Below are 26,352 nucleotides of genomic sequence, written 5' to 3' on the forward strand. Positions count from 1 at the left end.
GGCCAACGGCAGCACCAGCGAGGTAGTGCAGCCGTCGGCCAATGGCCGACGGCAGCATGGAAGGGGTTAAAGATCAGAAAGTTGAGAAATAAAAGGTTTCCCTTCAACTAAAAGATTTTTTACTTGAAAGATGAATAGAAAGTTGGAAGGGAGACAACAGGATATTCTAACGCAGGGAGTTCAGAGTTCAGGACGTCTATGGAAGGAGTGGTACGGATTACAGGAAAGTTGGCCGAATATTAAGTCTGGGCGGGAACTCCGCTCGTGGAATTTGCGGAAATTTACACACTCAGCGTTATGCGGAGCTCACAGAGTTCAGCTACGCGGAGCAGGTTATTTTCCCTAGCTTGCATTGCACCTCCCGGCAAGATTTTTCCTCATTCGCGATCGTCAACATCAAGTTCCCGGCAAGATTTCTCGACACAGGCGGTCAGATTTCTCATTGCGAGTGGTCCCCTATGCTGGCGACCACTCGAATTGAGAAACTATCCGTTCGCATTGAGAAAGCTCCCCCTCGAGTAAAAACCGAGCAGCAGAAAGCAAGGTTCTGTCTGCGATGATTACACAAAGCAGACAAGCACCTGGCACTTAAAATCACAGCCAACAGCATTTAAACAACTCACTCCACCGCTTGCGGAGTTCATGCGGCGGAGTTTTATTTGCACTTCCTGGAGTTCCACGTAGCAGAACTCTGCCCAGGATTACCAAATACATGCAGCCTGGCAGAAGGGGTGGGCAGGATGGGGTGCTGCTGTCCAGGAAATGAAGGTAAACGGAAAGGGGCAAGATCGGGACTAGAAGGAGAGGCAAAAAGATGTAGAAGGGGGGTCCTGGGGTGTCTCATCAGGTAGCCTGTAGAAACAAAGAAAATCATATAATGCAAATACAAAGTAGCACTGTGGAAGGGGGAGAGGTGTTGGGGTGACGGGCACCAATGACCAATCTACCTGAAATAAACAGGACACATAATCATAGGATACAAGGCAGAAAAAGCGACTCATTTGCCCAGCTATTAACAACATTTATATACAATTAGAGCTCCCGGTTTTATGGTATTTATTTGTTTGACATTAACGTCTGTATTTACCCATATTAATTTTTTGCCAATTTTATCTGTATTTATCCTTATTTATTTGGGGTTTTGTAGAAAAAATGAAGCGGAAATTGTTAAATTTCCACATTTCTTTAACCGCTAAATATGCATTCATGCTTGAATTCCTGCCAGGTTTCAGTACACTTGCAGAAGAAAAATCAATACATTTATATCAAAATAAGCAAATTATTGCTTATTTTGTTACATGTAATTTCACAGATTACTGTTGCTGGTAAGTTTTTTGGTGTTGGTTACCCCCTCTGACAAACCATGGAGATCAAAGATTTGCACTTTGGGAATACTTGTTACACCTTCTTAGGAGAGAGATAGCATCTATCTTTGCCAACTGTAATGTTATATACATTTATAATTTGATGACTATCTGCCTCATGATTGCCATCTAGGAGAGATTACGCTAAATTATGTAGCTCTGAGTTAGTTATGGTGACTAGCTAATGGTAAAAGCTACAAACCAGATTGGTTCACCGGGAAAGAAAAGGTATGTCCAGTGCCATAGGTCTGACTTGTTTATTATGAATCGCTTTGACAAAGGTGGAAGGACTGACTTATTTATTGTGAAAAGCAAGTGCCAAAATGCCTTAATGGTAAATTGCTATCACACTATGTCACAAGGTGTAGACGGTACTTTGTTAAATGAAGTCTCAGTGATTACAGTAGTGAACAAAGGTTTTACTGTTGGTCATCCTCTTTGATAAATCCTTGATGTAGAAGATTTTCCCTGTGATAACTCATATCAGGCTCTTTTGAGGGGTTGTAGATTGGTTTGCCAATTTTAAATGTTAACATATTTGTAATTTTATAACTGTAGTTGTCAGTTTATGCTTTGTTCAGTATGCTTGTTTTGGTTATGGTCTCAAGCCATTGGCAAATGTTATAGGCCTTATTGGTTCAGTGGGAATAGTAATGCCAATTGTATTTGTTTGATTTTTTATTTTTTTGTGAAAACCTATGGCAAAGTCAGTAGGGCTGGCTTACTTCTTGTGAAAAGCTTGTGTTTACGCAATAAGCTTTTAAGGAGGATTGTTATTACATTGTGCTAAAGCCTGTAGGTGAGTATTTTGTTACATGGAATGTCACAGACTACCATACTAGGCAAGGGTTTTGATGTTGGTGACACACTCGAACAAACATTGGGATAGAAGAGTTGCACAACGTAATACTTTTAGGTCATTTTCGGTGGGGTTTTAGATTGTTTTGACAGATGTAATTGTTAACATATTTGTAATTTTATTACTGTGTACCTGATGCCCACCTTCTGCGAAAGCTTATGCTTAAAATAGTAGGTCTGAGTTGGTTATGTGATAAAGGCTATGAGCCTGATTGGGTCAATTGGGGGATTGGTGCTTGCACTGTTTAAAGCCTACTGACATATTTTGTTAAATGAAGTTTCGAAGGTTATCTATGTAGGCAATGATTTTGGTGTTGATTAATGCCTTTGACTAATTTAGGAGTAGCTGATTTAAATTAATAATTCTTAAAACATAAAAAAGTGTGCCAAACTGTATGTGTTTTGAAGGACTGGGCCAGAAGTGAATTGCGGCTAAGGCCTTTTTTGTTTATAGAACACAATGGTGAGGGCGTGGGAGTGACAGAGACTCACCGTGAGGGGTAGCAATCAAAGCTGTAGCAAGGGTGAGGTAGGAGAGCAACATAGGAACTTGGGGTGGGGGCAGGTTTAAAAAAAGATTACAAGGCAGATAGAGAGAGGTGGGGTAAGCAAAGGGCAAGCTTGAGGAGAGCAATGTGTAAGCATGGATAGATTTCAAGGGGGAAGCTGCGCATAAGGGAGAGTGAAGGAAACACAATCATTCCCCTGGAGTGCATAAATAAAAAATAGTTTGCTGAATGTTAGTATTGGAAGGATACAAATCATCTTGTTAAAAGAATGTTAACAAAACTATGTTCATGGGTAGGGGGCAAACAGAAGTAAAGTAATGGAACAACAAGCAATAAAAATTAGATTGACAAGATAGCCAACCAGTTGTAAGCAGAAGGCTGACCTAAGGTCCACCTATAACTGTTGGTTATGGCCACATCAAAAACTAAGTTAAAAGCTGTTTGGAGGAGAAAACTATAAAGAGCACAACCAATTATCATTATAAACTAATCATTCATGTATGAATTTCATCCTACTCTACTTTGACTTTCAGGATTCTTTTGTTTCCTCTGGGTGCTGTTGCTTTGTTATTGTCGATGGACAGTCTCATAGTTTTTATCTCAATCTCACAGTGCATCTGACTATTCACAGGGTTCAACATAAAGGATTAGATAGATTATTTTTTCTTCCATGATGGTGTGAGCTCATTATAGTCTTTATTCTGAGTGTCACAGGATTATATACCACTGGGTAAAAGTTTTGGCGCATATCACTTTCCCCAGGTGAGGTTTATCTGCCCAATTCTGAGCTTGACTGGTCAGAATGAGAAATAACCCACTGTTGCCGGTTTACTGTACATGAAATCTGCCATTTTCCCCAATAGCATCATCTTCCACCGCATGTTCCTTTAGGTTATACTAGGAGGAATTTCTCCTGGTCAGTGCCATAATTTCGGAAGACTGGATTTGGGTTGCACTCATCATTGGGTTCCCTCTGACTATGAGAATGAGTTCCTATTTATTTTTTTATTCTATTTCATCAAATACCACCTTCCGGGAACAACGTTTAGTGGCAGCGTGCCCTCATCATTGTCCTATTAAGCTACTGCACAGATATATCTGAAGAGCATGGTGCCTCTAGTCTACTATATGGCTGGAATGCTCTCCCATCCTTTGGGCAATTTGAAATCTCGCCATTTTTTGAAAATACAATCCCCATAAACCTACCACAGCTTTTATTGAGCTGCTTTTAAGCTGTCCAGTGACTTCTAATGGACACGTAAATAGTCACTGTAAGAAAGGGAGGTACAGTTCTAGTCACAGACGCAAAATGGTGCTACAAAGTGTCAACAATCATATTTCCCCAATCGACATGCAAGTCATGTTAGAAAAGAGTATTGAAGCCTAGTGTGAAATGTTCAATAACAATTTAATTAATAGTGTGAAGCTTCCTTTTATTAACAAGGTGCACAAACCTGGATTTACTGTACATGGGATCATCAACTGGAGCAGTATTATTGCTGCAGCTCTGCAAGCTGTCGTTACCAATCTGTAACTCCTTTGGTGGTTGCACAATTCTTGACTCTTTTCTGCTTTTTAAAAGACAACACCAGTGCATCTGTTCAGCCATGTTAGATTGCAAAAGTCATTATTTTAAGAGGGCAACACAAGCCACATATTTTAAGATACATACCCTTGATATCTAGATGATAAAGCTCAGCAGAAAATGCTTAGGCTTTTTTTTAGGTCGGGCCTCCATTAGCCAGGTGCATGTCATCAGAATAATTCATGAATAAGAACCACATAGAAATACATGGAGGAGCTTTGGATGAGTCCCAGCATCCATATCTCTTTTCAAGTGTCATCATATTTTGCTTCTGCCCACCAGAGCATCCAGTTTATGGTTAAGAGTCTGCCCTCTAAGGACATTGACTGTCTTCCCTAAAAAAAAGTGCACTTAGTGCCAGGGTTGGGGTGTCAGTACATTACTTTATCACTGTTGTTTTCTTACCATTCTTTATCCTTTTTATTTTACTTTTTATTTTTTTAGTCATCCTTGTATGCTTAAACTATGTCTTCGCATTACTGGAATTCAAAGCCAGTAATCATTCTTCTCTGCACCCAAAAGAATACTATTTTTGTATGAGGTGAATTAGAAATAAAATGGTTTTCTATACCTATTTTAAGAACACCTGCCTGCTGGAAACACCTGTACTAAAATGACATGCAATTATATGTTTTTTTTAAATGTACAATTTTTATTACAAGAATATTGTGGACACATTAAGGAGGTGGTACAATTTCTTTTTTTCGACTGTTTGATTTTGGTGAGTTAAGCTTGTAATAAAAAATGAAAAGAAATAACAAACATATTGGCATTGCCATTGCTTGTGTAAATATTGGCCTCAGTATCATACCTAGGCTTCCCAACTTCTTGTCTTTAGGATAACAGTTTTTACTCCTCTAATACATTTTGTTACATTGTTGTTGTTTTTTGATATCTAATTGTTGTTTTTGTGTATCGTGATTTTTAACTAAATACCCCAATTCTGGCATGATAACCAGATTGCACTCACTTTCAAAAATTGTTCAGAAATGGTGTGTATCAGCACATAAAGGACCAAAGGCACTGATAAATAAATAGTGATTGAACCAGTGCAGTGATGCTATCTGGGCTGGTTGCACGATTAATATAATTCATTTAAGAATCTCTTTTGATTTTACCCAGAAAGCATTTACGTGTAGTGTAATAACAACCAATTAAATCTCACCCTAACTGTGGGAAGAGATTATGGTATTCACACAGTTGTACAGAAGCAGCAGGTAGTGCAGAAAGAATAATACAAAAGGACCCAAAAAGGGGCCTGGTCTGCAAATCCAGGAATGTTTGGTATCACTTCAGTTCACTTGAATGTTCACCAATGGCAATGTCAATAACTAATCGAACAATGCATTAACAATGTATGAAGAACACTTGGCCATGTAAATCTTATCTCAACAAATTTCATCAATCTTGGACCCTAAGACCTTGTAAGTGTTATAATTAATTTTCCTACAATAATCTATTTGTAAGGACAACCTCATTTGTAAACTTCTTAGAAATGACCAGCACATTAGTCCTTGCACAAATGTAAGACTGCACAAAATAAATAAAGTTGCATAAGATTGAACTTCTAATTTATAAGGCAGGGAAATCACCAGTGTGTGCATGTAGAAAAGTGTCCCAAAGGGACTCTCACCTATGTTTGTCTTTAAACTGGCTCTGCGACTTCCCCAAAATGTTGTCATAATTTACTATCTAATAATAGTAATAGTGATAATCCTCACATTGCCCAAAATACACCAGTAAATGTGTTAGAAGAGAAGAGACATTTCTTTGTTATATCACACAGGATGCGAGTGTTTATGTGGGAAAACTCTTCACATTGACTAATGTTGTTAGGTCTCCAAATGACTGTGTAGAGAGAGTTGTATTGCCCTTAATATTCTACCACATGTGTTTAAGTAGTACATGTTTATGATTGATAATAGGCTTATGAAGATCTGCAGACAGCATTTTTAAAATCTTACTGAGTTGATGAACACTTAACCCTTAAAAACAAATAAAATGTATCAATTGGGAAGGTGTAGGTATGCTTATCCTAAGGTATAGATATTAACTTCATATTTTAAAATAATTTGGGATGGATGTTTAAGATAAAGAATGTCTCTCAAATATCTAAGCTGATGTTCTATTGGCTCTCCATCGGCACTCCATTGGCAACCATGCCACATTACATCTTAAAACCATAAAAGGACAAAGATTGAGAAGACAAAGACTATATAATAAAGAGCATGGCAAGAATGCAGAGCGATCAACTAACTATTAAATTGTTCAGTAGCCTAGATAAACCTATCAGCAAACTTATTTTAGAACTGGGGAGACACAGCAGAATGCTTAATAGACCGAGGGACGTTTTGAGTGAGAGGGTAGTGTACTTGTATTCGGGTTGTTCTTGTTCAGGGGAGGGCATTTTGCTGATAAAATCTTTAAATGTGTAGTTCTCTCTTTGGATCATTGGTTATTTGTTTGCTATTTTTCCTTGTCAGTAGTATTTAGCTGTGATGTGAATTAATTTTATGATCATTAACTTAGCTTTTGTTGTGTGTTTATCGGCTTAATTTGGTATTTTCATATGCATATAGTTAATCAATTGGCATGACAGTCTAAACCTTGCCAGATATATTTCTTAGTTGGCATTAAATAAATATTTTGGTCCTGTGTGAAATGGAAGATCTTGATGATGCGTAACATCTCTGATCCCATCAACAATTATAACATGCAGTTGGTCAGGCAATAATGAAGCCATATAAACTTCACAAACGTATACTAAAGTCGGTAGAAAACAGTCCATTCCCTTTTGTATTTTTTTGTTGCTGTTAAATCATAGAAAAAAATCTGTTGTAGGGAAAACACTCTGTCAGTACTTTCATTTTTTTAGTCCGCTCCTACCATATATCTTCCCTGCTACTTTGTAACATTGATTTTGTGATCTATAGGCGGGCTGAAAGAAAAGTCCTGTAGAAATGTGAATTATTTTAAGGATTTTGAAATTAGTGAACTCCCTTGATATTCATTTTTTCATCTTACATGTTATTTGGCAGAACCTCCTGACAGAATATGACCACCGCTTACTGTCAGCAGCAGAAGCATGTAAACTGGCAGCAACGTATAGTGCCTACAGCCCCCTCTTTGTTCTGACAAACGTGGTAAGTAATATTTTTGTGTTTAAAGAAAGTGGGGATTTTGTTGAAGTGTAGTTAATATGGGTGATGAAAGTTAACATTTAAGGTTGGTGATAAGGTTAAAGATAGGCAATTATTATGCTAAAAAGAGATTTAATTTTGTTATTGTCCCAGATTCACCTGCATCTTAGACAAGGGATGTCCAGGGGGGCCTGATCCATGCCAAATTTGCAGGATTCCCACTTAAAGTACATTGACATAACTTCAGCTCGGTGAGACTCAATTACATATGGCCTTATTCCGACTTTGGCAGCCTTCCTGTAGGACAGCAAACCGTCTGCATTGCCGCCCGATAGATTACAACAGTAATTTGGGGTTGGCAGTGTGACAGTGGCCAGTCTGATCCATTTCCTCAGATAACACAGCTCTTTTTGGTGAAAGGCTCTGTGTGTTAACGTGAGTCCCTTACAATGGACTTGCTCCTCAATGGGGAGCCAGTGAAGCTCTGTCAAGTGCTCCTGGATGTGACTTCTTTTTGATAATTTCAATAGAAGCCGGGCTGAGGCATTCTGCACTTACTACAGTCTTCTCAGTTGGTAAGTTGGTGGGCCCCAAAGCAGAACATACGCATAGTCCAGACAATATGCAATCAGTGCATGAATTACCATTTTCTGATGCTGCTTAGTAAACCTATGCAGAAATCACTTTAAAGATTATAAAAGGCCAATAGCAAACACCCAGCACATTATCAACCTGAGCCCCAAATGCAGTCTAGTTATCAAATTTCACCCCCAAATTCCTCACTCCAAGACCACCAACACCAATATTTTCCAAACGTTGCAGTAAGATGGGGTGGGACATGGTGTCTAAAGCCGCAGACAGATCAAGAAGTACTTAGAAATACTATTGAGCTACTCTGTTCATCCAGGCCTTTCCTTTCATGGTTGCTATAATCATGCTCAAGTACATGCCTAGATACACATTGATATCTTCATATGCATCATATCCCTCCACCTTTACCTGTAGATCCCTACTGCGGACAGTGTTATGCAACATTTTACGTGTTGCAATCCTTCAGCACCGCATCACTGGATCGTGCTGCAGGGCTTCACCCATTTGTGAAAGAACCTGAACATGAATCTGGACTTTAGACTGAATGTCCATCCCTCTTGCAAAGTAAGGGTGCAATGGGCTCTAATGAAAACTAGGAAAATAGGCCTGTCTGCCCCAGTTGCATAAAAAAGGCAGACATAATTAGTGAGCAGTGGGCGCTTGTGTCACTGCTGCATCTGCACTAATGGTAGCAACACTCCTGGTCTGCTGCACCACATATCTCATGCTAGGAAAATAGTACATTATTCCTGCTGTGTGGTTGTTCTGTTTTTAAGTTGGGAGGAACCAATCCACCTATGTATGACATATTTACTGTCATCTCTTTACAGTGGTGATTAGATAAATACATAAATACAGCTGTTTCTCCATCCCTACTTCTTCCTGTGACTTTGCTACTCCTTGTGGAATTGTCAGTCACCCAACTCACTATTGGCTAGATACGTATGTAGCACAATTATTCTAAACATGCCGGTACCGGTTGTGCTCTGAAGGCACTGGGCCACTGTCTTTGTGAAGCTCTTTGCTTCTTTCATTAGCAATATATTGAGTGAGTGATGAGTATGAGTATTTCCTTGGGGAACTGGATAATGCTGAGACAGTACAATAGCAATGACAAGCCTCACAGTTGCTGCAGCCCATTAGTTCCTAGAGGACAGAGGATGCAATAAGGCACTTCGCCACCATGACGAGCCCATGCATGGTAGGTCAGTTGGCTGCATTCTAGATGTCATTTGCACTTGGCCTCTTGGTTGCATCTGCTTTAGCGGTTTTCAAAGTGCATGGTTTTAGTTTATGATTTTGCACCAGTTGCTTAAAGTTTTAATAGTGCATCCACGTTAGTGACTCAGTAGAGAAAGTACTTAGAAATGCAGATTTCTTACTGAAGTCTGGATTTTCTATTGCCACTCAAAGATAATTCTGGCCAAATGTCTTTGTGCACCATATGTTTATAGTGTATGGTATTTCCTTTGCAATACTTCCCATTCTTCAATAAATGCAGTACAGTTCTTAAAGAGTGATAGAACTAAAAGATTTAAATTACATACTAGGAACAACACGTTTTACCTACAGGAAGAAGTTTCTTTGCCCTGTCGTTGGATTGTCAACAGTTTTTTCCCTGTTAAAGGAACATGTATTTATCTTTGTTTACCTTTATGTGGAGACCTCGACCTCTTCTGATCATTGAAACAAGGCGAACATGTTCCTTTTGCACAAAATAACGCGTGCAGTGTAATTTGGGATAGCTAGGGAAAGTTGCCCGTTGACTTTTGAACCTTCCACTGCTCACTCTGAAGGCCATAAAAGCCCTCTTATTCAGTTAAGATGTCGTGAGATGCTGGCCTTTCACTTTTCTTCTGCCCTAAACATGTATAGAGGTAATCAGGTTTTCTTTTTTTTTTAAAATATTTTTTATTGATTTTTTGGGCAGTGGTAAATTGCATATACAGCACATATAGCATACAATACATGTAACAGAAGAGGGCACAATTATTCATGACAATAAAACTACAGAAAGAAGAAACGCCCTAAAAGAAAAAGAAAAACTAGACAAAATTCTCATATCCAAGTTGCGATTGGTGACCATAATTTTTGGCCAAAGATCTTCCTTTTCCGACCCTTAAATTTGTAAACAGCATTCTCCAGCCTATAAATATTTAATAATTTAGATTGCCAATGATAAAACGTTGGCGAATCCGTGTCGAGCCAGCGGGAAGTTATGCAAGATCGTAATACTGCCATTGCAATAAATAGAAAACCTTCTTCAGCTGCCGATAACTCTGTATGTTCCATTTGAATTCCAAATATTATTAATACAGATGATACGATGATATTAGCATTCAACACACTATTCAAAAATTCTTGAACTTTAAACACAATTTTCGGGCAACTAAAGAGCATATGATTTAAATCAGCGGCAAAAAGCCCACAACGGCTACATCCAGTCCCCTTTAGAGCTTTCCAATTTGCTAATTTTGATGGTGTATAATACAGGTCAAACACTGACATAAAATGCTGACTTTTAAGGGAGCCATTAACTAGAACCCTGTTGCCCACCTCTAGAGCCCTAGAAATATCAATTCCCTCAATTCCCAAATTTCTTTGCCATTTCTCCACATAGAAATCTAAATTATCTGGTACTCTGTTTAACATTAATTGATAAATTACACCAATTTTATTTTTCTTCCTACAGCTCTCCAAAACGTCAGACGTATGCATTAAATCAGTGTGTAGTAGATTATTAGATTCCAAAAAACTGCGAATCTGCAGATATTTAAAAAAATCACCTCTAGTGAGGTCAAATTGCATCTGTAACTCAGCAAACGAAACGAAAGATCCATCTTGATATAGCTGCCCAAGTAAACAGATCTGAAGATCATGCCAACGGTGCATGACAGGATCAGAAAAAATCCCAGGCAGTAAGGGGTTCCCAAATAGAGGCGTATAGTAATTCAACTTCGATAGGAAATAGAATTTCTTATTAATTTGTTTCCATAGCTGGAATACAGATATCATAATCTTGAACATGTTTTTTTTGTAATAGCTGGGTTCTGTGAATTTTACCAGACATTGACGCACTTCAGTTCCCAGCAGCATTTCATATATAGACTGTATTAAAAATTCGTCTAAGCTATACTCTTGGAATAATAAGATGCCCATCAATTTGAGAGTAATAGCCCAATAATAAAGTCGGAAACTAGGGATACTTAAACCACCACGTACTCTCGGAAGAATACACCACTTAATGGATCTCCTGGTACGGCGGTTACCCCATAAAAACCTAGATATAATTCGATCTAATTTACTAAAAACGGATGAGGAAAAAAGAAGTGGTATGGTGCGAAAAAAATAAAGAAACTTTGGTAGAATCAACATTTTCACAGCGTTTGTGCGACCAACAAGGGATAGATGCAGGTTATTCAGTATCTCTAATGTCCTATTAGTAGAAACTAACAAAGGATCCATATTAAGCCGGACTATGTCCTCTACCTTCTCAGAAATTGTAACACCAAGATATTTAACTGTCGAAGCCAGAACGACACCACCTGGTCGATCAGTAGAGGAATGTAATATTTGGGTTTTTGAGATATTGAGCTTGTATCCTGAGAGCCTACCAAACTCATGGGCCAGTTCTACAATTTTCGGTAGCGCTAAGACAGCATCAGTAGTCACAATGGCAACGTCGTCTGCATAGGCGAGGACGTTGTGCTCAGACTGATACAGTTTAATCGAAGGAATACTTGTATCTCGCATAAGTTTAGTCAGGTATGGTTCTATGTATAGCGCAAAGAGTAGTGGAGAGCAAGGACAACCTTGTCTTGTTCCTCTGCTGATCGAAAAAGGGTCAGACATCTCCATTCCTATATGAATCATTGCCGTAGGGATACAATACAGTGCCTGAATGGCCGTAATGAATTCAAATGGGAAGCACTTCCAAACCAGGACAGACCACAGGAACCCCCAGTCAACCCTGTCGAAGGCTTTTTCAGCGTCCAACAGGATGACCCCGACCGGGGATTCCGTGGCCTGTGCCCAGTCTAACAAAGCAATAATGCGTCTAACATGATCTGTGGTATCTCTCTTCTTAATAAAACCATGCTGAGTCTTACACACTAAATCGGACATTATATCGTTCAATCTGTTTGCCAGAATTTTAGAATAGATTTTGTTGTCAGATGTAATGAGAGATATTGGACGATATGAGCTTAACTCTTTTGGATCTTTTCCTTTCTTATTAAATACTACAATAGTAGCCATAGACCATGAAGCAGGTGGATTACCTTGAAAAGCTTGATGATAGACTTTAATTAGCTCAGGTTTGAGCATATTTCTAAAAGTACGATAAAATTCAAGAGGGATTTGATCTGACCCCATTGCTTTCCCCGGAGCAAGGCTAAGGATTGCCGTTTCAATCTCCTGCCATGTTATAGGAGCTGTAAAAGAATCTCTATAATCTTCAAGAAGTGGTGTGTTATCGATATTATTCAAATAGTCCATTGGGGCGCTGGCTGTATTAGTGTCATTATTATCTTTGTTATATAAAACCTTATAAAAGGAATTGAATGCTTGCAGTATCCCTGCCCTGGTCTCTTGTAGTGATCCCTCTGAATCTACAACTCTGACTATTTCATTTTGCATAGCTTTCTGTCTAAGCAGCCGAGCTAAGATCCTCCCCGTTTGCTCACTATATTCATAACACTCAGCCCTGTGCTGTTTATATTTAACCGCCACCTGATCTATTATGTGAGAATATAGGACAGACCTTTTAACAGTTAAAAGGCGCTGAGCCTCGTCCGCACCCTGACCAATTCTAAGTGCTAAGACTAAATTTAATTCAGCATCCCGAATTAGAGCTAATTTATTCTTGAATTCAGCTTGTGTTTTCTTTCGTTTGAAGTTGGAGTAACTAATAGTTTCGCCTCTAACAACAGATTTAAAAGTATCCCACACAACTTGGATTGAGGATGTCTCATTATTGTAGAGAAAAAAGTCCTTAATAATTTTGGCCATATATTGAAGGTACTCTTCATCAAGCAACAGAGTTTTTTGAAAGGACCATTGTGAATTCAATTTAGGGCTTTTGAAAGGGAGCCTTAATTCCAGTATAACAGGATTGTGGTCAGAAACCAGTTGTGGTAATAGCTCTATCCCCACATTCTCCATAAATGATGATGAAATAAAAACATAGTCTAGACGAACAAACTTCTGGTGGGGGATTGAAAAAAAGGTATATCCAGAGTCATTAGGTTGCAACCTGTTCCACACATCAAATAATCCGTTCTCTAGAGCTAGTTCTCTTAAAGCTCTATAAGTTCTAATCTTACGGCCAGTATATTTCAGATTAGATCTAATATTACAGTTTGATTCGACATGGACATTCAAATCCCCGCACAAAATTATAGGATGAGGCCAGGTTGACAATTCCGAGCTAACAGTATTAAATATTTCACCATCATCCAAATTAGGACCGTATAAACAACAGATGGCGAACTTATGACCTTCCACAACTAATTCTTCCAGACTCCATCTCCCCCATTTGTCCGCTAAAGTTCTAACACATTTACCAACTCCTTTTTTCATACAAATCGCAATACCTCTAATCAGGTTTTCTGTTGACTAATAAATATATAAAGTGTCAAAGTAATGGTTTGTCCAACCATGTGGGAAAGATTGTCGTGCACTATTGGATGAGTAGCTTCTACATACTCTCCCACATGGCATTACATTAGTCGTTCCAGCTGTCCAGTTAGCTTCATGCCGGTCACTTCCTATATAAACCACACTATAAAACAACACTCAACTATGGTTGACAAATAGAGTAGCCACTTATACTACCTCGCATGTGACTTCTTCGGATCCCAACAGTGGTACAAAGTGCTAAACAAATACCTCTGTGCTATAAAGTTCATATTGTACTTCTTGCTGATGCAGTGAAAATGAATTATTCTAGTTGTATGTCAGAATAGCAAGGACAGAAATATCATCATACAAAAATATTGTACCCTACATATTGAGAACCAAACTGTTGTGGAAACAAATCATATATATTAGTTTGGAGTTAAATATATTAACTATAGTAAACAACAATAAATCTTTATTTTTTCTGTGTATACTTACCCTCACGATATTTTGGTACTGTTTTTTAAAAAAAAAACAATATTTATGTATGATGATATTTCATCCACAGTTATTCTGGTAGTATACCATTATGCTTCGAATTTCTTATCCTTCTCTATTTTGTTATTCTTTTAATCTTCACAGAACATCCGGGGTATGTGTTTGCTGTCCTACAGCTTCTCCAGTGACTGCTTAGAAGAGCAGAGGAAGTACTATCTTTCTGAAGCTAAGGAGGCTTTTGAAGTTGGTCTCCTCACCAAGAAGGACAATGATTCAGTCACTAGCAAACAGCAGCTTCACAATTTGGTTAAGGCAGCATTTTGTCTTGCAACGGTCCATAAATGGCACAGTGGCGAGACCGATGAATTTTGCAGCGTGCAGCAGTTTTGTGGTGAAGCTGTTGAAAAACTGTGCATGTACAGTAGCTTACCTGAAAAACAGGACAAAAGCACCCTTGCTAAAGAGATCATGTCCCTGATCTCCACTGTCAAAGAACGTTTGAAAGTGCAAAGCTTTCCAAATTCAGATGAGAGATCTTTTGTTCCAGACAGTTACCAAGACTGTGCGAAAAAATCAATTCTCCACGGGAGTGTGAGTTTTAAGGAAATCATTGAAATGCATTCCCAGCATCACAGTTCAGTGTGCGAGGTGTTTGCAAACATAGGGAAGAACCATAAAACAATGGAAGAACCATCAGCCAGTGACATCTGTATCACAGCCTTGGAAACTGCTACTAGAAATCCTGAAGCTGTTGCTTTGGAAGAGCATGGCCATCGAAAGAAGGGAGGCTCCAGACCCCCACATTGGCAAAACTCTAATAGGAACCCTCAGAATACTGTGAACAAAGGAAAAAGGGGATTGACTCGCTCTGTTGCAGTGAGTGATGATGCTGAAACAGAGAGTGAGTCAGTGCCCAGTGGCAAAGGTGATAGTGACAGAAGGTCAAATCAACCACCTATCAGGCACCAAAGTTCGAGCTCATCACATTCTTGGAGCCATCTGTCAAGATCCTCCTCGAGTTGGGAAGAAGTCGATTGTATGGACAAAAATGGTGTCTGCAAACCAAATGACCAAGTCACAACAGATATAGATTGTGATTGTTCTACAGCTGCTTCAGAAGAGGAAGATAATAATGTCCCTGGACATAGTCTCAGTACACTGTCTAAGAAAGCTCAGAATCTCTCTCTTCAGGAGGGCCATGGTTGTCCATCGAATGACTCTTCATTAGATCAGACAACACCAGTGGCTGGGAAAGAGAAAGGAAACACACGTTCGCACATAGAATCAGGACCTTCACTGGAGGATGCAACTGCCTCTCAAGAATCCATTGTGCCTCCCTTCAGCCCGTCTGGTGGAGCAGTTGATGCAGCTTCACAGTCCTCGCAGTCGGAACCCTTTGAAATGATTGATCCTTCGGCAGAAACTGAATCAGTTACTGACTGCAACAGAGGTCTGGATGGTATTAACCAACAGCGTATGATACAGGGAGAAGATAAGGGAAAAGGCTCAGGAATGTTATCTGACAAAATAACATACTTTGGGGTGGACCCAGAAGGAGAAACTGTAGATGGTACAGATGAAATTCCACATTCTAATGATGTAGCTGAGAATAGAGTAGTCCTCCCTAAAGAAATCAGCCAGGACACTAAAAGGTGGGTGGATGATGTTGACCCTGGAGCAGAAACAGCAGATGGATGGGAAGTTGTAGAAAACAATGGCGTAACAGCCACAAAACTTCCTTCTGATGTAGGCGCCCCATGTCGTCAGAAGAGCACAACGGAAGGGAACTCCTCGATTTCTGCTCTAGAAAGGATGTCTTCAACAGGGAGTAGTTTCGATCCCTGCGACAGCACGGAAACTGGAGAGAATGATTATCTAAACTGTGTTTTGAGCAGCAGTCACAGCTCTAACTCTTCCTTTAAATCATGGGTGCGATCGCCACGGTTTTCAAGCAGTATGTCTGACCAGGGGAGTCTTAATTCCAGCACAAGTTCTTTTGTTATGATAAAGGGCAAAACCAGAGAAGAGATATTGGAAGCTCGAACTTTGGAAGAAGCTGATTATCAAAAGCTCCTATCAGGTGTTGATCATGATTGGCTATTACAAAGGCTTAATGGCACTGGGATATTTAAGCCTAATCGTCTCCATAAGGCTTACAGTAAGTGCAGTACTGTGATATATTTGTTAATTCATTTTGCTTCATCAGTTGTTGATACAGCTATTATTATTATGTTTACTGAATTACATGTAGTTTTTCTGTGAAGAATAAGATGTCTTATCATTGATGTGATGGATACTTCACTATAACCAAGGTAGACTGTTATATAACTCATTTGCCTTTTTTTCTTCTCCATCCATAGCCCTAAATTCTTATTGGGTTTTTCTCTTGCACAGCCACAAACAAAGCATATAATTTAGAAAAAAGTAGGGTTCCGCTTAAGGATAACATATTTCTGTTGATGTTTTGGAATATGGCACCTACCACCACCCCACCCCCTCCAATATCCTGAGGACAGCAGAGAATGTGTGTTCTAGAGAAACACCAATCACAGTTTCATTGATACAACATAACAAATCCAAACTTTCCGCCCACCTATCCCCTTCGTTCAATAGTTCTAATAAGCACAGGCTAGGTGTGGGCTTCTGTTTGAAATATCAAGTTCAGATGTTGTACATGTGATCTTGTATGTTTCCTTATACTCCTGCACCATGCTCAAAGCCTTTGTGATATTGTTGATGGGATAATTCATAGCACTCTTGAGTATTAGGGGCATGTAAGGTCTCTGAAATCTGATGGGAGATGGGATAAGAAGGTTGCCCAAAATTTTTTAAAATCCCTCTTCCTTCCTTTCTGATGCCATGGACAGCTTTTTCATTCGCAGAAGTACCCGCAGACAAGTGCCTGTCGCAGCTCCTGCAGGTAAGCGCGGAGGGGCGGTGGGACAGGGGGGGACAAAGGGGATACAAATGAATACTACAAGAAGTCTCTACCTGTATTGATCAAACAGGCGCTAACAAGTTGCCAATAAATAAACTCCCAGGGAGATGGCCTATCAACAGAGACATGCAAAAGCCATAAATTCAAAGGCATATCAAAATGTATTAATAATCAAGTCATACATTTTTATACATAGATAATCAAGAAGCTCAATAAATAACATCCCAACAACCCATTCATTCACACATTCATACCAACAGACTCATAAGCACTCATTCTCATTCGTTCTGAGACTCAGGGGTCCACTCATGCTAGCAGCGATAAGGGCAATATTTGATACAGAGGACCGTACTTGTCATAAACATTTGTTATATAAATCAAGCGATTATTGTGTACAAAAAACTTAGTTTTGTGATAGGAGGTATTATACAATTGATGTACAAAATTAGAGAATAGAATAAAAATAGAAAGATGAGATGGTAAATTTCATATGGTCCACAAGAGTTTTTATATGCAGTGACCCCTTGTTTGAGCGGGACGAAGGGGATGTTGACAGACGGCGGAATATGATTTATTTATTTAAAAATCCTATTCCATTGTCTGTCAACATCTCCCCACTCCACCACCCTACCACGCTCACCTGCAGGAGCCGCAACTGGCCAGTACTAATCACTTCACTCTGGGTCTTTAGATTTTCCCCAAAGTGCGATAATTACTTGTGGGACTGCACATAGTGTGAACGTCATTGTTTCTTAATAAGAGAATAAAGTGGGAAAGTCTGTCTAACTGGGAGACCTAGCGGGGTATAACCAGAAAATCTAGGATCACTTGTTTGTCACTAGGATGTAGTATATCTGTTCTGTAAACTTGGGGGCCTATTACAATGGAGGTCGGAAAGCTTTCGACCTATGGCCTGAGGCATTCCGACCCCCATCCTCTTTTTCAATACTTACCTGCTGATTATGAATCAGCCGGTCGGAATTGAAACCAGCCAGCCATTCCAGCTGGCTTCCAAATGGCTCAGGGCCAGTCGGAACCGACTCGTAATCCCAAAGTGTGGACCTTTCCGCCCTTGTGATTACGATGCACGTTTTCCGGCATGGTTTCCATTCCAGCCTGTGTGACATGAAAACCATGTTAGAAAGCGTGTTTCGGGGCCCCCCAGCAGGGCTCTCTTGTGTGTGTAGCCTCCAGTTGGGGGCAGAGTGGACACCTACGGTGCCCCCCTGTTGATCCCTGCACCCTGTGGCAGGCACCTTAAGGTGCAGGAATGAACAACACCTCCCATTTCCCTATGGGAGCATGTATTACTGCCGGTTTAAAGCCGTAATGCATGCTCCCATAGGGAAATGTTGGAATGCGACCAAACAGTGTTCGGTCACATCCTAAATAATGAGGCAGGCGGACCCGCCAACCTGAGGTCTGTTGGTCCTGCTTACGAGACAATGTCCGCCCGACAACGTAATCACTCCCTTGGTGTTTAAGGAGTCCCATATAATGTGGGGAGTGTCCCTGTTGCCCATTACCTGTCCAGTACTTGTTTCAGCACTTAGGGCACCACTGATGCCACTTTCCAGTACTTGTTTCAGCACTTAGGGCACCACTGATGCAACTTTCCAGTACTTGTTTCAGCACTTAGGGCACCATTGATGCAACTTTACCCGGGCATGGCACCAGGATGCCTTAAGTTCCGACAGTGCCTCCCCTGCCACTGTGCTTTTAGCTGCTCAGAATTCATCCTTGGTATGTTCCCCTTCCTCTCAATATTTCTGTCCTGAAGATTTATCCACCTGATATGCAGACAAGCGATGCCTGCATATTTCTGAAACCATCTTTTTCTCACTGCTTTTGGTAAGCATCCAACTCTTGAATTTCTTCACGCCTGGTGGCGAGGGGTTTCATAGATGTGTGCATTACCCAATGTTGAATCTGATACTACTGGGATCTTTCGGTCTCAGCAGTGCCATACTCCCTTTTTGTGTGTTCATTGCTGTTAGAACTGGGGGTCTCTAGTTGGCAGAGGTAGGTACCACTGTCCAAATAGGGACCCTTGCTTCTAGTCAGGGTATGGAGGAAACACTCTGAGATAACCCCTGCTCACCCCCTCGTTAGCTTGGCACGAGCAGTCAAGGTTTATCAAAGGCAATGTGTAAAGTATTTGTACCAAAACTCACAGTAACGCAGTGAAAACACCACAAACTGACTCCACAACAGTTTAGAAAAATAAAGGTATTTAATCTAGACTACACAAGACCAAAACGACAAAAATCCAGCGTACACATTACAAGAATATGGTTGTGAAAGAGTTCTTAGGTTTAGCGATAAAATAATCCACAGTTGCGTGAAAAGATCACAGTTGCGTCACGTTTAGCCACAGTACCTTTGTTAGCGATAAAAAGTTCCAAGCACAGAAGCTGTAGCGGTGGAAAACAAGCGATGCGTTACTCCTGAGAAGGTGTTAGCGACAGCCCCGCTGCAGCAGCGGACGTGTTGCAACGAATCGGGTCTGTATGGGGAGGAAGGCAATGAATTGTATGGTTTACGGTGGTACAAAGGGGGGTGGTGATGGACGGAGCATCTGAACCAATCAAGCACTCACACCCAGTCAACAGATCTGGGTTTAATCCATCACCGTTCTTTAGCCCACTCTGCCACCCCAGTTAAGACATGGCCATATGCAAATCAGTCTGACCCTGTGCCTCATGGGAACAGTCCAGCCCGAACTGCCAAGCCATGCCTTCCCTGGACCGGAAACAAGCTTCCGAGGACCGGTTTCTGGCATTTTAGCCGTCTTCAGCCCAGCTTGCTTGAATCCAGTGGCAAAGTGAGCTAGGGACTCACGTCTGAGCATACTCTGCCAACTTGTGGCGAACAAAGCGGTACAAAAGGGGTTGGTGATGGACGGAGCATCTGAACCAATCAAACACTCACACCCAAGCAACAGACGTGAGTCCCTTGCTCACTTTGCCACTGTATTCAAGCAAGTTCTTAAAAAGCTTGGTTTCCAGCTTCCCGACACAGGTACAACTTTCAGAGGCACCGCACATGGGCCACTCACTCCAGGAAGGACAGAACTCTCTCAGTAGAGCTCAGGGAAGCTGGGGGTGAAGTCCTTTTGTTCCTGGAACTTCATAACAGGGAGCCATCTCTTATCAGACCCTTGGAGATTCCTTCAAGCAAGGGGACCCAGCACAAAGCAAAGCCCTTCCCCTCTCCTTGGCAGCAAAGCAACAGCAGGTCAGTCCAGCAGAGCAACAGCAGGACAGTCTTCCTTCTTCAGTTTCAGCTTTCTCCTTGGTAGAGGTTCCTTCTTGGTTCCAGGATGATTTCATTTTCTGTAGTCAGGGGTTCTGTACTTATACCCCTAAAAATATTTGTTCCCTTTGTGCAGGAGGGCTCTGAGCCCGGTCTGAACCAGTTCTGGGTGTTCCCTGTGCACTCCTTTTCTTTCAGAGTGAGGGGCAGGGTCGTCAGCCGCCCAGCAGGGGATGGAGCCAGAATTGTGGAAGGCTGGCACAGCCCTATTCAGGCCCAGGTGCTATCCCCTCCCACCACGCAAGATGCAGATGCAGTCATTCATCCTAGGGCTGACTCAGCCAGCCTCCTGGGGCTCCCAGCCTCTGTCACTCTCAAACCATACAGTCAATTGACAAACAGGCCAAGGCACACAGAAAGGTCAGACAAGAGAACAGCAACTTTCTAAAAGTGCTGTTTTCAAACACAGGAGTTAAAAACCACCTTTCCTAAAAGATGTGTTATTAAATTCTGAGTTCAGGGATACCAGACTTTTATGTCCTACCTTGCTCCTATGGGAAGATATGCTGGTAGCCACTGCAGCCAGCATTCCCCATGATAGCCTATGGGCAAGGTAGCCTTACAATAGTGGAAAACGAAAATGGCTGCCATTCACTACCAGAGCATGTCACCTGCACTAGTACATGCTCTACCATTCACATACACTGCACCCTGCCCAGGGGGGGGTACCCTGGGCCTTCCACAGGGGTGACCAATTTGCACAGAAAGGGACGGGTTATTCCTGGTCAGTGGGGACACTGACCAGGAGGACATGGCAGTTCACAGACACTGCGGTGGCCGGCCTGAGACACCATTTTAGGGCTACTCATGTGGGTGGCACAATCAGTGCTGCAGGCCCACTAGTAGCATTTGTATCACCAGCCCTGGCACACTCAGTGCACTTTACTAGGCACTTCTCGGGGAGACAAATATGCCAATCATGGATAACCAATTACAATCACAATTTACACAGGGAGCACTTGCACTCTGACACTGATCTGCAGTGGCAGAGTGCCCAAAGCATCTAAACGAGCAAAAACGAAATCAAGCACAGCATCAAAAATACAGGAGGTAGAGGCAAAAAGATAGGGGGAAACCACGCCAAGGATGCCAGGTCTAGCACGTGTGTTGAAAGATTTGATTCCTCCCTCATGAAATGACTGTCCCACCGGACACAGTCTCCCACTCTCCACTCCATCTGTTAAGTGGGTGTTCATGTACACCCAGTCACGGCTCCGGTAGGAAAGCGCAGTGGGGCGGGGGAATGTCGACAGCCAAAGGAATAGGATTTATTTATTTATTTAATGTTCTCTATTTTGTTGTTTTGTCGACATCCCCCCTGCCCGTCTCACCGAGCTGACCTGCAAGAGCCTTGACTGTCTACACCCGAAGCTACGTCTGAGTTACCCAAGATCGGCGTGAATGGGTTTTTGTGTGAAGGGTAGAACCGCATCCCCTGTCAGTTTGTCCCACAGCGCCAAGTGGTCCAGGTTATTGGGGATGAATATAGACCCCTGCTACAGTGTTTGTACAACCATATTTGTCAACTTGCGATTAACTTATCAATGAAGCAACATTGATTTGTTCGGCCTTGTTCTTTTCCATTCTATCATATGCGGTAGTTAGAACGCTTGCTAGTATTTGATTATATTGGGGAGTCCTAGATCTCCATTTTTAAGTTCCTGGCTCATAAATGATCTAACCATCCTTGATTTTATCTCCATCAGACAAAACCATCCATTGCGCTTTGAAATGTCCAAAATAGAATGGATAACACTAGCAGAAGAACAATATTTTTGCCAGCTTTCTCATTTTGATTGTGTCCAGCCTCCCCAAGCATGACAGTCCTCCTAATGCCAAGCCTGTAGTTCTTTCTGCAGCTCTTTCGGTAAAGGCATATAGTTGGCCTGTGTAGTTGAGGGCTATTCCTGTAAATATTAGAAAATTATCCTCTCCCTGGAAAGGGAACTGAGTCTGCGATTAGGCTTCTTAGAACACTCCCACAGATCTCAACCCTAGAACAACTGAACAACAAGTCTAAAAATATGCATGGTCACTGACATCAAAAATGTTTAACGGACAAATCTTCATTTTCTTTTTCGTGTGATGTTGACTCTTTCTGTATTCTGATCTCCTCTCATGTTGCTGTTTGAAACACTGTGCCCATCCTCTCTCATTCTAAATTCTCCAGAGAATGCTCTTGTTGAGTATGGACAGACTCATAGTTTTTTTCATTTCCTTGTATTCTCTTGTCCCATTTGAAGTCCACAATTGCAGGAATTGGGAAACCAATGATTTCCTCAATGTTCTCTACAGGAGAACGTTCCATTGCCTTTTCCTCTTATTACTTTTGTCAATATCCTTATCATTCTTGGTCAACAGATGGTGCTGATAGCCATAGAACTTTGCTCTTTTGTTGCATGTTTTAGTTCAGGATGTCTCTGTTAGTCAAGACCTAGAAGAAAGAATGAGAGCTGAATTCCTAAATCCCAAAATCCCTATAAACCTCTGCTTTACCAAGTGCCACTATATGAGTGAATGAGGAGGCCATGGATTGGGCTGGTGCTTGGTCCATTGTGCTTGGAACTATTTTCCCAAACCCTTCTAATTAACACGATTTCAGCTACCCTATACCATTCACAAAATATATGAATTTGTAATACACAGTTAACTACCACAACACTTCTAAGTGCTTTCCCTTTTCTTCGTCAGTACCACAAGATCAGCTCTTACCAGGTTCCCTTCTTACTTTTTGAGTTGCTTGTTCCCCTTGCTATCAATGGGTGCTCCTTCAGCTCTCTACCAAACACCCACTGGAGGGTGGCCTAAAGCTGGGTCCGTGAATCCACCTTCTTCTCTCTTTGCAGAACTGTGGTCCTATCTTTTCCTCTTTGGGCTTGGATACAGACAGGTCATACAGTGAAGTTGAAATTCCAGAAATGGATTAAATTCAAATGTCTTAATAGACTACAATGGTCAGGCCAATGATAAATGATAGAATTGATGACCTGAGGATGCCTTACAGTAATGGCAAGGAATTTACTGCAAAAAGAGACAGTGAAGCCATTTATTCATTAAGTGCTTGCAGGTAAGATTTCAAAGTTGAGTATGGGTCCTCCATAGATACTTACATTTCAACTAGTCTACTATACGATTATTAATTATTTTTGTCAAGGACCGCCCTTTTTACATCAGGTGAAGTGCGCTGCAGGTTACCCATTTATAGGAAAATACCTACAAAAGAAGTATGAATTTACAGACCCATTATCTTGGTTGACATTAGTTGGACCATTCTTGTACATTATGTTTGAATAACACAAACATGGACAAAAGGTAGTGGAGTGCGGTACAGGTTCCAAGGCAAGGATACAATGAGTGAATGACTAGAAGGGAATAGTGGAGATGGACTGTTTTTTCATCATGATGTTGCATTGTGTACTTTAAAGAGATGTGCCTTCAGGTCTTTCATAAATTGGAGAAGGGTTAGGGAGGAGGTTATAATCAATACAAGAATGTCACTCTTTGGTGCATAAACAGAGATCACACGTTGCCTTGTTTTTTTTCATTTTTCAATTCTTCATTCCCGGTCTGATGGTCTCCTGGCTACTGGTGTGCTGAGAGCCACCTGAGGTGGTGAGCTTGTCAGCCAGATTGACAGGTGAGCCAGTCATAATAACTCTGCAGATAAAGATATGATATTCAAAAAAAAAACTATAGACATAAGTTTGTCACCATTGGAATTTGTAGGGTTTGTTTGCTTGTTGTTTTGCATGGTGTGTGTCCTCAATTATAAACAAGGCAGCACGAGCTGCCAACATTATCAGATTTATGAATACATTTGACAACTGTATTACATATCAAATAAACAGATTAATGTAGTCCAATGTTGGTGGAATTCTCTCTTACAATGGACTTGGGCAATGTAACCCAATCTCTCTTAGTATTTGAGAAGAGAAACTAGAATAATGCTCACTCTCTTAGATGCCTGCACTATGACTGCCATGAAAAGCAACAAAGGTTATCAGTCCATTACCACTAACATGTGAAAATGAATCACTTAAACATAAGGTTAAAAGGAAAACTTCGAGCATCAATTGACAAGAGATATGGCTTAAAATATCCATAAATAAGAAATTGCCACAGCTTCCTCAATGCAGCTAGAGCAAAAGATAATGAGTTCAGTTTAGATACCACTCAAGAAGATGACATTGATCACCGATTAAATGTTAATACACCCATAGGAAAACACTAAAACTATGACTGGTCCTAGAGATTCCATGATGTGACACCTTTGCTGTCAACAAACACACCTAGTCCATTTAAAATATCAAATTCCTTGTTCTGGCAAGAGCAGATGGTTTAATGTTGAATGGTAAACTGGTGCAGGAAATTATGTCACATCAGAGGATCTAAGACATTTGCTGTTACTCTCCCAAGTCTGTTGTCACCTAAGGGGATGAAGACTTGTGGCCATTGTTCCAAAAGATGGAATTTGACGCTGAAAATGCCTATGCTAAACCTTCAGGAGGACCACTGCAGTAGATGTAATGAAAACATTGAAACAAAGGAAAAACTTATTATGAGATTAGCTTGCATATGGTTTCACAATTTCCTCATCAATCCTTGTATTCATGTAAAATTATTTGACCCATTGCTTGATGGGATACAAAAAAGAGTTTTTCGTGTTCCTATCTGTGTTGTTGCTTGTTGGTTTTTGGCACTAACATCTATTTTCTCATCTACTTTTGAATAACTTCCCTTTGCACTAATGCCTAAGTTCCTTTTTCTAATGTTCGCAATATCGTAAATGTAGTTTTATTGGATTTTAGCTAATATTCATGAAAAGTCTAGCCAACAGGCTCACAACGTCAAAAGTGCAAATAAAATCATCCACTTATTTGTTCATTCTCAGAGAGCCGATGTATTTGCATCTTAAAACCTCAATACATACTTTATAAGGTACTGGGGTAGACCTAAATAAATGCTACCGCTGTAAGCAACGCTAAAGTGACTGAGCTTGGTCTGGTGGCTCAGTGGACTGAAGCAGCCACTGCAGGGGCCTGTGTTCGACCTTCAAATCCTGGCCGGTCCACTCAACCTTTCATCCATCTGAGGTCGATAAAATGAGCACCATTGAGTTGGGTAACAATAAACATCTGTTATTCAGCCCCAGGACACCTACGGGTAATCGTGCGCTTTACAAATACACCTGTTATGTTATGTTGTAGCATAATGCTGGGACTGCAGCTGCATGTGAAGTACTTGTTACAAGATCCAAGGTTGATGAAGTAATGACTTTAGTTCTGCTTCAATATTTGAGCACACTGAAGAACGCCACAGGGTGACCAGCCAATGTAAAAGGTATGATAGCCACACACTATTAGTGGTTACCTAGAGTAAGACCCCGTAAAGAACAGTCCATCCAATCCTCATTTCCATCAGGCATCCAAAAATATGTCATAAGAAGTTGCGCCAAAGGCCTTTAACAAGTCTAACAGCATGATAGTGCTGATGTCATTCACCTGAGGAGATCCTCCGTCAGTGCTATGACTACTGATTCTGTATGATTCCACACCCTTAAACTCTACTGGAAAGGATCTAGGAAATAAGAAGTCATGTCCAGCAGCCAGGTAACACTTTTGAATAGTTTAGCAGAGTACAGCCAGTTATACGTTCGGTGGGGATGGGGGCGTCCGTTGCATTTGTGCTCACTGCTCAATAAAGGTTTTTGAAAGATGCCTCACTGCAGTTCTCACTTGCAGTCATCAGTGGCACAACCAGCTCCTATTGAAGCATTAATAAGGTTTGAAGCACTGGAGTCTCTCCCTCTGGGATGTGTGTCAGTGTTCTCCCTCAGCAGATGTCAGTAGATGGGCCTTACTAGTGAGTAGCTTTTTACAGAACATTATAGGTTTCCCTACTAGACACATCGCTCAGTAGTGAATTCTTCTGATTT

The 26,352-nt window shown here is 40.9% G+C and overlaps 1 protein-coding gene across 1 annotated transcript in view; it reads left to right on the forward strand.

Moving 5' to 3' along the window:
* ALPK1 (alpha kinase 1) overlaps window positions 1-26,352 on the forward strand; it is a 383,577-nt gene that overhangs the window by 299,874 nt on the left and 57,351 nt on the right. Inside the window, exons 10-11 of the mRNA XM_086962134.1 lie at window positions 7,355-7,459; window positions 14,309-16,322. Coding sequence (XP_086818260.1) covers window positions 7,355-7,459; window positions 14,309-16,322 — 2,119 coding nt within the window. The remainder of the gene's footprint in view (window positions 1-7,354; window positions 7,460-14,308; window positions 16,323-26,352) is intronic.

This window comes from Lissotriton vulgaris, chromosome 3_1 (genome assembly GCF_964263255.1).
Source record: "Lissotriton vulgaris chromosome 3_1, aLisVul1.2, whole genome shotgun sequence".
Lineage (NCBI taxonomy): Eukaryota > Metazoa > Chordata > Amphibia > Caudata > Salamandridae > Lissotriton > Lissotriton vulgaris.